The sequence below is a fragment of the Delphinapterus leucas genome, unplaced genomic scaffold, assembly GCF_059928025.1.
Source record: "Delphinapterus leucas isolate spDelLeu-1000000601 "Yukka" unplaced genomic scaffold, BTC_Dleu_Yukka2 spDelLeu_asBTCV2_sq25, whole genome shotgun sequence".
Classification (NCBI taxonomy): domain Eukaryota; kingdom Metazoa; phylum Chordata; class Mammalia; order Artiodactyla; family Monodontidae; genus Delphinapterus; species Delphinapterus leucas.
The window spans coordinates 14,227,312-14,239,235 of NW_028322234.1; the positions used below are offsets into that span (position 1 = coordinate 14,227,312).

Here is an 11,924-nt window from a genome sequence, read left to right on the forward strand (position 1 = left end):
CCTCTCCCATCCCCACCTGAGTCACATCTTCAGGTGCTTCTGGAGAGACTCTGAGTGAGAGAGAGATGGGGCCGGGCCAGGGGTGGGGGGACAGGAAGAAGAGGAGGATGAGTGGGGAAGGGGGAGGGGCAGCCCCGGGACCCACAGGCGCCTGTCGGCAGCGTGAAAAGCCCAGGAGTGTTGGGCAATCGTGGTTTCCTCCCAGCCCGCAGGACCCAGCCGTGCCAGCCCAGCCCCGGGCGTCTTGGGGCCTCGTCCGCTCAGGCATGGAGGAGACAGTGGTGAGGCCCTCGGTGTTCATGGTGGATGGACAGACGGACATCCCTTTCACAAGGCTGGGGCACAGACGCAGGAGACAGCCCTGCAGTGCAGCCCGGCTGGGCCTGGGCCTCCTGCTGCTGCTGTTGACGACCGGAGTGGCTGTCCAGGGCTGGTTCCTGCTGCAGCTACACTGGCGTCTGGAGGTGATGGCCGCCCCCCTGCAGGTAAGTGGTGCTGGGATGGGGGTGGGGGGGGCTCGAAGCCAGTGTCACTGAGCATCTGTGTGTGTGTGTATGTGCAGAATGGAGGACAGACTAAGAGCATCCCAAGGCAAGTTAATTCACCTCTCAGAACCTCAGTTTCCTCATCTGTAAAATGGGCATGATAATAAGCATCTTCCTAGGGAATAAAATATGACATTGTGTGTGTGGTGCCCAGCTGGCCCACAGCAAGCATTCAACCAATGGGAACTGACATTTTTTTTTAATTGAGATATAATTGACATAGGACACTGTGTAAGTTTAAGTGTACAACATATTAATTTGTTACATAAATATTGCAATAGGGTTGCTATTGTAGTGTTAGCTAATGCCTCTCTGGTATCACATAATTATCATTTCTTCTAGTGGTGGGAACGAACAAAATCTAAGCCTTTAAGAAGTTTAACGTTTATAACACAGTTGTGTTGTCTGTAACCCCTGAAATCGACATTCTGACATGGCTAGTTATTATTATTTTTTTAATATTTACCTGACTCTTCCATTTAGCCACTTTTATTTTTATTTTTAATTTTTTGGCCGTGCCGCGCAGCACGCGGGATCTTAGTTCCAAGACCAGGGATGGAACCCGCACACCCTGCACTGGAAGTGCAGAGTCTTAACCACTGGACTGCAGGGGAAGTCCCTGACACAGCTAGTTATCACCAGCTGTAACCTGATCACCATTTTGGGGACTGTCACTAATCCACTGCGTCCGAGTCTGTGAGAATCTCTCTCTGCATCCATTTCCCATTGGCCTTGGATGTCTCCGTCGGTCTGTCTGCCACACCTGTGGGTCTGTGTGTCCCAAGCCACGCCCATGTGGTCTCAGCCTTTTTGCTTCCAGGTCCTTTCTCCTCATGGCGGGAACTGTGCTGCTGTCCTGCACCCATGTACCCACACGGCCATGTGCTCACCTGTCTACAGCCCATGTGTTGACATCATGTGTCTTTGTTTCTGCGTCTCCGTGTGCCCAGACCCACGTGGCTCCATAAACCACGCAACCCACGTACCTGCATCCACGTGTGACTTGTCAGTGTGTCACACAAGTGTCCAGATCTGTGCCCATGTGTCCATATCCACATGTTAGCATTTATGTCCAGGTGTCCAGCCATCCAGGTGGCCATGTGTCTTTGACAGCACTTTTTTAATAAACCCTTATAGTACCTGCTCTCTGCCAGGCACTATAATATGATTTTCACAAGAAAATTCGCTGAATCTGAAGCAGGCACTTTTCATGTGTCCATTTACAGAGGGGAAAACTGAGGAACTGGATGGTTAAGAGCCTGCTGGGTGGTGGGGTGTGAGGTGGGGTGTGCACATGGCCTTGGATATGTCCGAGGGTGATGTCTGTGCCCGTGGTCTGCATGTGTCTCTCAGCCACGAGTATGAGTGATGCCAGGGCGTGGGCCCCGCAGATCCTCACCATGGGCTGCTCTGCACTTTTAGGACAGAGGTGCAGGATCCTGGGATCAGCTGGTGCAAGGTGAGTCAGGGTCCTGGTCCCAGGAGAGGGGATGGAATTGTTCCCACGCTGCCCCCACCCCTTCAGCCCATTGCCCAATGTGATTTGCACAACTGGCCTAAGCCCCACAGATGCCCGTCCCCCAAGCTGGAGAAGCAGAAGTTTGGGTCATTCCGGAAAGGGTGGGGTTGACACCAGGAGGCGGACTGAATGACCCCTCTGGAGGCTTGCCCTTACCCCTCTGACTTCTAACCCTCTCTCCCCAGATCGGAGGCCCCAGCGGGCCAACCCGACAGCACACCTCACAGGTGAGGGGGCCCCCAAGTCCTGGCAGGGGCTAGGGGTTCAGCGTGTCCTGGGGAGACCAGACAGACACCCCAACATGGCAGCATATTCATTCATTAATTATTCACAGAGCTGCCCAGAGCACAGGCACTGCCTAGGTCTGTGAATTTCCTAATTTTATTTATTGAATAAACCCTTGTACCGGTGCTTACTCTGTGGCACGCACCGTGACGTTCTTTCCACCTATTAATTCATTAAATCCTTAGCCGATACTATTCAGAGCTCCATTTTACAGAGAGGGAGACTGAAGAACTCAGAGGTTATAAGCCTACTGGGCCAGGATGTGTTCTGCCACTTACAACTTCTGACAGTTTGGGCAAATCAATTGCTCTGTGCCTCAGTTTCCCCGCCTGCAAGAAGGGGATGAAACGAGTTAAGATGTATGATAAGCACGTTATTTTGCCACCTCCTGGGCCTCCGTTTCCCCACCTGTAAAGTGAGGATAAAGTGAGTTCATATATCTAAAGCTCTGGAACAGCCTAGCACAGAGGGGGTGGCACTCAGAGAGGGGTGGCGACTGGCCTGGGGTCACACAGCAAGTGTGGGACCTGTGCCTACCAGCTCCCCCTCTGTCTCCCTCCGCAGGGGCCAACTCCAGCCTGACAGGCAGTGGGGGCCCTCTGCTGTGGGAGACGAAACTGGGCCTGGCCTTCTTGAGGGGCCTCACCTACCGGGACGGTGCCCTGGTCATCGCCCAGGCCGGCTACTATTACATCTACTCCAAGGTGCAGCTGGGCGGTGTGGGCTGCCCCCAGAGGCTGACCGGCGGCCTGCCCATCACCCACGGCCTCTACAAGCGCACGGCCCGCTACCCCGAGGAGCTGGAGCTGCTGGTCAGCCGGCGGTCACCCTGTGGGCGAGCAAGCAACCCCCAGGTCTGGTGGGACAGCAGCTTCCTGGGCGGAGTGGTCCACCTGGATGCCGGGGAGGAGGTGGTGGTGCGCGTGCCTGATGAGAGCCTGGTCCGAGTCCGCGATGGTACGCGGTCCTACTTCGGGGCGTTCATGGTGTGAAGGAAGGAGCCAGGGTAGACTGAACGGAGTCCGACAGACAGAGACCTCAGAGGGTGCCTCGGGAGACAGGAAAACCAGCAAGCAGAGATTTTGGAGTGTGCCCAGAAGAACCCCAAACTCGACAGGTGGAGAGCTAAGTGGGGACCACCGGGACCAAGAACCCAGTTATCCCACAAGGTGAAAGACCCAGCAGGCACCTCTGAAGAACCAAAGGAGACTGCAGACCCTGCCATGGACAACACTGAAGACACAAACCTGGAGACTTGGGGGTCTGTTAGCCCCCAAGCAGGGGTAAAGCTGATCTGCCTGATATTCAGGAAAAAGGGGTGAGGGGTGGGTATTTATACTTCTGATTCAGAACTAAGTGGGACTTGGGGGTCCAGGGAGTTGGCTGAGAACAGGAAATGTCTTATCACCCTCTCCATTCTCACAAGTGTGGGCAGAGTGGGGGAGGGCAGATTTATCATCAGGACTCACCCACCAGTGGAGAGCCCAGCCCAGCCCCGCCCATGGTCTTAGTCACCTACCCAAGTCCCACCTACGGGCTTGTGGCCACACCACAGCCTGGCCATGAAGTTACACTCAGAGATGCAGGCATAGGGATGTGCTGGTAGATGTTTGACAACCAGGTTTTCTGGGAGAGGAGAGGCTTTGTAGCATCTGTCGATTTCCATGGTGTAAATATTCCCACTGTGGCTGGTCTCTGTCTCCCATATAAATCATCAACCAGTTGGCTGTATCCCAGCACTGCTAAGAGCTCACATTCCATCAGGACAGCAAAACTGTTTCAGCACCCAAGCCAGAGCCTGGCACAGAGCCACTTGGAAAATGTTTGCAGAAAAAAACACAAAGAAAGAGAGAGTGAGAGAAGGAAGGGATGGAAGGAGGGAGGAAGAGAGGGAGGGAGGGAGGGAGGGAGGGAGGAAGGAAGGAAGGAAGGAAGGAAAGAAAGAAATAAAGAAAGAAAGAAAGGAAGGAAGGAAGGAAGGAAGGAAGGAAGAAAAAGGGAGGAAAGAAAGAAAGAAAGAAAAGAAGGAAGGAAGGAAGAAAGAAAGAAAGAAAAAAGGAAGGAAGGAAAGAAAGAAAGGAAGGAAGGAAGGAAGGAAGGAAGGAAGGAAGAAAAAGGGAGGAAAGAAAGAAAGAAAGAAAAGAAGGAAGGAAGGAAGAAAGAAAGAAAGAAAAAAGGAAGGAAGGAAAGAAAGAAAGAAAGAAAGAAAGAAAGAAAGGAAGGAAGGAAGGAAGGAAGAAAAAGGGAGAAAAGAAAGAAAGAAAGGAAAGGAAGGAAGGAAGAAAGAAAGAAAGAAAAAAGGAAGGAAGGAAAGAAAGAAAGAAAGAAAGGAAGGAAGGAAGGAAGGAAGGAAGGAAGAAAGAAAGAAAGAAAGAAAGAAAGAAAGAAAGAAAGAAAGAAAGAAAGGAAGAAAGAAAGGGAGAAAAGAAAGAAGCTACCATCACAGCTACAGCATCACAGAGAATCACAGCCCCACAAGTTCAGTCACTCCTTCACAACCACAGACACATACACACAAAGCGTCAGATTCTCATACAACCTCACACACGTCATAGCATCACAAGCCCTCAATCACAGACACTGCATTACAACCACACAGGACACAGTCACACACAAGTCATCATCAGAGCCTCAGTCACCCACACAGGCCATGCAGTCACACACGTGTGACACACAGGATACAACGCTTCTCACATCAGACTTCCACATGCTGTCTCACAGTCACACCCATCACACACAGAGCATCACAATGGCACACAAATACACACACAGCCTCAAGTTCCTCCTAGCCAAGACATATACATCCTGAGGTGAGGACCAGACTTAGCCTGTGGCCCTGGTCCCCTTGACCACTGGTCTTGGAAATAAATGGTGAACTTTGCACCTGGATCTGTCTAGTTCTTAGGGGAAGGATGGCTCATGAAGGCATAGGGATAGATGGAATGACCCACAAAGGTCACTTTTACAGCTGAGAAATATGAACCCAGCTGGCTCAACTCCATGCAGGAAGCTTAGCAGGGAAACCAGAGACCTGATGCCCAGGTCTGCCTTAGCCTCAAATCTACAATTCCTGAGAAAGTAGAGGCTACACACTTCCAAGTACCCTAACTGCAGACATCCAGCACAGATTGGCAGTCTACCCAGCCAGTCGGAAGCTTGGAGTAACTGGGGGCATGAAAGAGTGTGGGGCGGGGCAGGTAATGATATGCGTACAAATCAAATGGTTTATGCAAATGAGCATGGACCCAGGAAGTAAGACTTCCCTGGAGTCTAGGATGAAGACTCAGACCTCAGAGGTGAATGAATCATTCTTGTTATTGTTGACATTGTTGTTGACACTGTTGCCTGGTATAGGGGTGAAGGGGGCTTTGTGATCAGACGGTCCTGGGTTCCAAGTCTACTCTACCACTTCCTGGCAGTGTGACCTGGAGCAAATCCCATCACTTCTCAGTACCTCTTAGGTAACAAGAGTCCTTACCTCCTAGGTTTATTGTAAAGATTAAATCCGATGAGGAAAAAGCCATTTGGTATGGTGCCTGGTACACAGTAAGAGATCCATACGTGTGTGAGTGCCGTAAGTGATTTACAAATGTTAAGGAGAGCATTTGTCAGGCACGTCCCCTACGCCAGGTATCTCGTGCAAGTCACACCTTTATCTAGATCCCTGGGCAGGAGCTGTCGTCGCCCCCATGTTCCAGATGCAGAGACTGAGGCAGGGATGCGTCCCCCACTCTGCCTGCACCAAAGGCACACAGCTTCATGCCTCTCTGCCTGTGTTGGGCTGGTGGGAGATGAGACAGCCCCAGACGCCCAGATCCCACCCATGCTGGAGTTTCCTTTACTCTCATCATGGTCTTTCTGTTTCTGTGGCTTTAATGAGGAGACCAAGGCGTGGGGAACTTATCAAAGCCACCAGCAGCCACCAGCGTCTGCCTGGGGATGGAACCTCTAAGTTTAGCCTCCGAAGATCATTCCTGGGAGGGGCCTTGATTTCAGATAAAGTGCAGGAGCAGCAAGGCCCCAGCCCAAGCCGGTGACCTACTTTACAACTTCTTAGAAGTCTATCTACTTGATTTCCGCTTTCACCTCTGGTGTCTTTTCAGATTTCACCCTCCCGCCCCACCAACTCTCTCAAGACCCAAAGTCTGCTATCCTCAGACTCCTTCCCAGCCCAGGGGCAGGAAACTCTCCTGCTTCTATCCATCTCTTGCCAGGATCCAGAGGTAATAGAAGGCAAAATAATGGTGATTACATTGTTTCTTAATTTCCTATGATGACACGATGCCCTTCCCTGCTACATCTCACTGCATACAAACACTGAGATGCATCATCTCGGAGAAACAGAATGGGTCTTACACCAGAGCCAGACCACCTGGGTTTAAATCTCTGCTCTGCCATTTCCCAGCTGGGTGATTTCGGGATCCATCCTCGGCCTCTTCAGTCCTTAGCAGATATTTTTTTGTGAGCATAGTTGTAATCACGTGCACATTTAAATGTCGGGTTCTTTTCAGTTATTACATAAGGTGACCTTACATCCATAGACCACGTCTAAGTCACTGAGAGTGTTTTTCAAATGGGAATTCATAGCCAGTGTTTAAACGTTACAAAGCTTTCCACGTGGACAAATCCAGATTTCATGGCAAGTTGGAGGTTACTACAACTCAGGCTGGGTAGCGATTGTCCCCTTTGGACAGGGCATGAGCTCACCAGCTCACAACAGTCTCCACCCCTCCCTGCGGTTTCCCACTTGAAGCCTGAATGTCAGCTGCCTTTCTTCATCATGTTTGCATGATTGTTTTTCTTAAAATAATAATGATCTTTAATTATAGGTCATACTTCTAATGTACCCCCTGCATGACAGGCACTGTGCTAAGTACATTAGTTCACAGTAACTCATTGAATTCTCAGTGGTGGGGGCGGGTACTCTTATAGTACTCATTTTATGGATGGGGAAATCTAAGCACAGAGAGGTTAAGTCATTTCTCCGTCAAAGGTGGGAAAATATATGACAGCCTAGATGACCATGAGTTTCAAGAAAAATGAGAGTTCCTAGTCGTATTAGTTTCCTATTGGTGCTTAATACAATACGAATTTGTTATCTTACAGTTCTGGAAGTCAGAAGTCAGAAATGAGTCTCATGGGACTCAAATCATGGTATCAGGGGGCCGCATTCCTTCTGGAGGAAAGATTTGTCCCCAAGCCCTTTTCTCAGGCTCTGCCTCTGTGGGAGCCCAAACTAAGACATGTGTGTAGCAAACATGAATCTCAGCTCGCAAGGAGTGAAAAAGAATTCAACTTCCTTTTATTCATAAAGCAACTTAATTTATGCAAAGGTCCTTTTGCACTGGCATGCTGAGACCTTGATATTAGTCAGTTGGGAACCATACCTCCCCACATGCTCCTGTTCCAAGACTGCCAAAATTCCAGGGAGCTTAGGAAATGCCAAGGCATTAAGGATGAGGGAGGGATCTGTCTAATTCTCTAGCTACACATGCACGCTGGTGCCCCGTCTCTTCTGATCCGCCTACCCTCTATTTTCCTCTTCGTGACCTATCAGAAGTGGTACTTTCTCTGCCACTCCTGAAGCTTGTTCGTGAAGCTGACTTTTAAGCCAAGTTTAGGTACAGGAAACTCTTTGAGGCTCTCTGTGGCTTCAGCTGCCCAGAGACACCACTGAGTCATTTCCTTTTTGGGGACCTGCAGCCTCTCTGCAACAGGGAGCAGTACTCAAGCCTCTTCTAGTTTTCAGTCCCCCTAGAACTTCTCTGGGGGAACCTTCCATGTTTCCAAGGTTGTTTTTTTCCAAAAAGCAGAGCACAGGAACTTCCTGCCCTGTCATGGCTGTTGAACTGTGTCTTCCCCAGAATTCATATGTTGAAGCTCTAACACCCAGCATCTCAGAATGTGACTATATTTGGAGATAGCACCTTAAGAGAGAAAATTAAGGTGATTCAAGTGGGCCCTAATCCAGTATGACTGGCGTCCTTATAAGAAGAGATTAGGGCACAGATGCACACAGAGGGAAGACCATGTGAGGACACGGGGAGAAGAGGGCCATCTATACAAACCAAGGAGAGAGGCTTCAGAAGGAACCAACCCTGCAACCCTTTGATCTTGGATTTCCAGCCTCCAGAATTGTGAGAAAACAAATTTCTGTTGCTTGAGTCACTCAGTCTGTGGTCCTTTGTTATGGCAGCTCCAGTGAACTAACATAGCACCCTAACCACCCTCCTGCCCCGCCCCACTGCCTAGGCATAGTTAAGATATGCCAAGTGCTTAATAGGGCAGTTCCTGGCACATACTAGGTGCTCAGTAAACATTGGCCGTCGTTGTTGACATTATCATTATTTATTTCTCCCATCCCTTTCCCCATTTGGGCAGAAGCTGGCTTTGTATGTCCATTTCTTCACAAAAGAGATGGTGGAAAGCAGGAATAACCTAAGAATCTCCACCTGGCATTGATCTCCAAAAGCATAAAGTAACGGAGAGGTTTAGGGTTTGGCCAGAATTGCGGGGGGGGGATACGTAAGGATAATTCTGAAGAACCACCCTGGCTTCAGAGCTCCCCGTGAGACCCACTGAAGCCCCTGCTGTCAGAGCCCAGCGCTTCCCTCTGCCGGGTCCTGCTGCCCTCACACCCTCACACACGCTGAACCTGACAGCACTTGGCAATTAACCTCCACCATGCAAATCTCCCTTGCAGAGCCTGTTTTGCGGAAACACAATCTTTTGAGAGCGGCCTCAGCTGACACAGACAGACCCTGCTCCTACTACAACTCATAGACATGCTGAATAAAGTATAATAAAATATTACAACATATAGATGAACTTGAAGAAAGAAACATCCCTAGATGCTTTGGGAAGAGAGAAATTAAAGCCAGAGTGACAATGGGGCGGGGGGGAGAGGCTGTTGCTCAATGGATCAGGGTGGGGGTGGGGATTGGTCCCAAAAGTAGACTCTAGGGGACAAAGAAATGGGGATGTGGTAACCCTTAGGGTCAGCGATGTGGCTCAGATCTATAGGACGCCAAGGAAAGGGAACTGGGGCCCCTGCCCAGAACCTGAAGCTTGGAAAAGTAGTCCATTCTGATTAAGGGGGTCTAGAAAAAGTCTACCTATTATGGGCAGGGAGGAGAGTAACCCACAAAGGATGGAGACCTCAGACCTGCGTCACGTGTGAGTGCATTTGGAGTCTCTACAGAAAGTGCAGGAAGCATAAGACAAGCTCCTTGCGGTCAGGGAATGTGTCTTGTTTTTTCCATCTCATAACCAGAACACAATAGGTTCTCAGATGATCGCGGTTGAATAAACTGACTGTGACTGACCTTGACCAACAGAATGTTACGGAAATTCCAGGAATTCTAGACTCTAGTCCTCAGGAGGCCAAGTAGCTTCCAACGTTTGTCTTCTCGGAGCCCCAAGTGGCCATGTGAAGAAGTACAGCTATCCGGTGAGAGGATGGGTGGACGGAGAGCCCTGGAGGATGAAATGATGTGAGAGGCAATCCGTAGAGTTCCACCAGCCTCAGATAAGCTGCCCCAATCCATAGAGCTGAAACTAACCATCCTCGCCAAGCCCTGCCGGGCCAACTCACAGAATTATGAGCAAATTAAACACTTGTTGTTTTACACCACTAAGTTTGGGGTGACTTGTTATACATCAGTAGGTAACTAATGGACTGTGCAAGCCCTTCTCTATAAGCACACAGATAGATAGGCAGGCAGACAGACAGGGAGACAAATAGATGGATAAATAGATGGGTGTTTCCATGGGTGGATAGATAAGTAAGGGGATGGATGAATGAATGGGTAAATGAGTGAAAGCATGGGTGGGTGGGTGGATGGATGAATGGATAGATGGATGGATGGATGGATGGATGGATGGATGGATGGATGGGTGGATGGATGAATGGATGGATGGATGGGTGGATGGATGGATGGATGGGTGGATGGATGGATGGGTGGACAGATGTGTGGATGGGCGGTGGATAGATGGGCGGGTGGATTGGATGGATGGACGGATGGATGTACAAACAAAGAATGAATAAATGGATGTTGAATGAATGGATACACACATAGATTCTAAATCAAACTCTAACCTTAGTGATAGCTTATTTTGGCAAAAAAAAACCCCACTAATTCATATCATGTAGGCATCCATTGTAGGATGTACCCCAATCTTAGAGTAAAATCTGTGGAACTAAGGCAAAAAAAAAACAAAAAAAACAGGGCTAATATATATGCCAGATTTATATATAGCTCAGAGGAAGCAATAGGTTGTCACGGGTACATTATCCTGATAGCAAGAAAGTCCTCTGAGAGCATCTTTTATGTCCCAAAAGGAAGCCAGGCAGATGATACAGTCTACTCCATTGGCCGATGTGTCTGTACCAAGACTAGTACCAATACTGTACCAACACTGCTTTCACTAATATAATGAATACAATAAGTCCTGCTATCTGGGAGGACAAAGCCCTTCTTATTCTACATCTTCAGGATTATCTTGGTTATGTATGGTCCTTTATTCTGTCAAGTTCCACGGAAAACCCAGTTGAGATTTTTACTGGAACTGCATCGAATCTGTAGATCAAACTGGAGAGTAGTGATGTCTTTATAACACTGACTCATCCAGTTAATGAACACGGTATAACTCTCCTTTTATTTAGGTCTTCTTTAATGTTTCTGAATAATGATTCATAACATTCTCCATAAATACTTTGTACCATTTTTAGGTTTATTTCTAGGTGCTTTACATTTTTCTGGTGCTGTAATCAATGTCACCTCTTTTTTAAATGATATTTTCTAACATTTGTTGCTGGTATATACAATGTAATAGATGTTTGCAGTCACCACAATAACACTGAAAAAAAAGTCCCTAAAATGGACGTCCTTGTCTAGATTCTGATCTTTAAGTGAATGCTTTTAATGGTTTATCATTAACGATGAATCTGCTGTAGGGTTTTTTAGGTGGCCTTTATCAGATTAAGGAAGGTCCCCTCTATTCCTAATTTGCTAAGAGATTTTTAAAATCATGAATAAATGTTGAATTTTATTCAATGTTTTCTCTACCTCTCTTAAAGTATCACGTGGCTTTTCCCCTTTAGACTGACAACGTGGTGAATTCTGTTCATCAGTGCTCTAACATTAATCCAAACTTTTATTCCTGGAATAAATCCAATTTGGTCATGATATATTTTTAATACATTCCTGGAGTCAATTGAGTGGTACTTTATAGAGGATTTTTGCATCTGTGTTTAGAAGGGAGATAGTCTGTGGTTTTTCTGACTCATACTATCCTGCAATTCTGGCCTCATAAAAGAAACTCTGTGTGTGTGTGTGTGTGTGTGTGTGTGTGTGTGTGTGTGTCTGTATTCTGAACTAGTTTGTGTGCTGTTAGCATTATTAGCTACACAGATGTTTAGTCGAACTCTCATGTAAAAACATCTGGATCTGGTGCCTTGTTTGTGTGTGAGTGTGTGTATGGGAAGATTTTAAAGTTATGATTCAATTTCTTTAATGAGTTTTAAATTCTTTAGACTTTGTGTTTTTCCTTGATTCCGAGTTCCTTAAGTTATA

The 11,924-nt window shown here is 48.0% G+C and overlaps 1 protein-coding gene across 2 annotated transcripts; it reads left to right on the top strand.

Annotated features, from left to right (window-relative positions):
- The first annotated feature begins 138 nt into the window (after nt 1–138).
- On the top strand, nt 139–11,552 carry TNFSF14 (TNF superfamily member 14). 2 transcript variants are annotated; one of them, XM_022557351.2, is made up of 4 exons: nt 148–485; nt 1,968–2,004; nt 2,250–2,291; nt 2,914–11,552. In XM_022557351.2, the coding sequence occupies exons 1-4, from the start codon at nt 267–269 to the stop codon at nt 3,339–3,341; spliced, it is 726 nt and encodes a 241-aa protein (XP_022413059.1). In that variant the 5' UTR covers nt 148–266; the 3' UTR covers nt 3,342–11,552. The 2 variants fall into 2 exon arrangements, with proteins under 2 accessions (XP_022413060.1, XP_022413059.1); XM_022557352.2 differs by lacking the exon at nt 2,250–2,291 and having other exon boundaries at nt 139–485.
- Nucleotides 11,553–11,924: the final 372 nt, after the last annotated feature.

What these genes read in the sequence shown, in the direction of transcription:
- TNFSF14 (XM_022557351.2), top strand. Translation starts at nt 267, where the DNA reads ATGGAGGAGACAGTGGTGAGGCCCTCGGTGTTCATGGTGGATGGACAG. An exon ending in CTGGGATCAGCTGGTGCAAG is followed by an intron (nt 2,005 to 2,249) that starts GTGAGTCAGGGT and finishes CTCTCTCCCCAG; the next exon opens with ATCGGAGGCCCCAGCGGGCC. An exon ending in CCCGACAGCACACCTCACAG is followed by an intron (nt 2,292 to 2,913) that starts GTGAGGGGGCCC and finishes CTCCCTCCGCAG; the next exon opens with GGGCCAACTCCAGCCTGACA.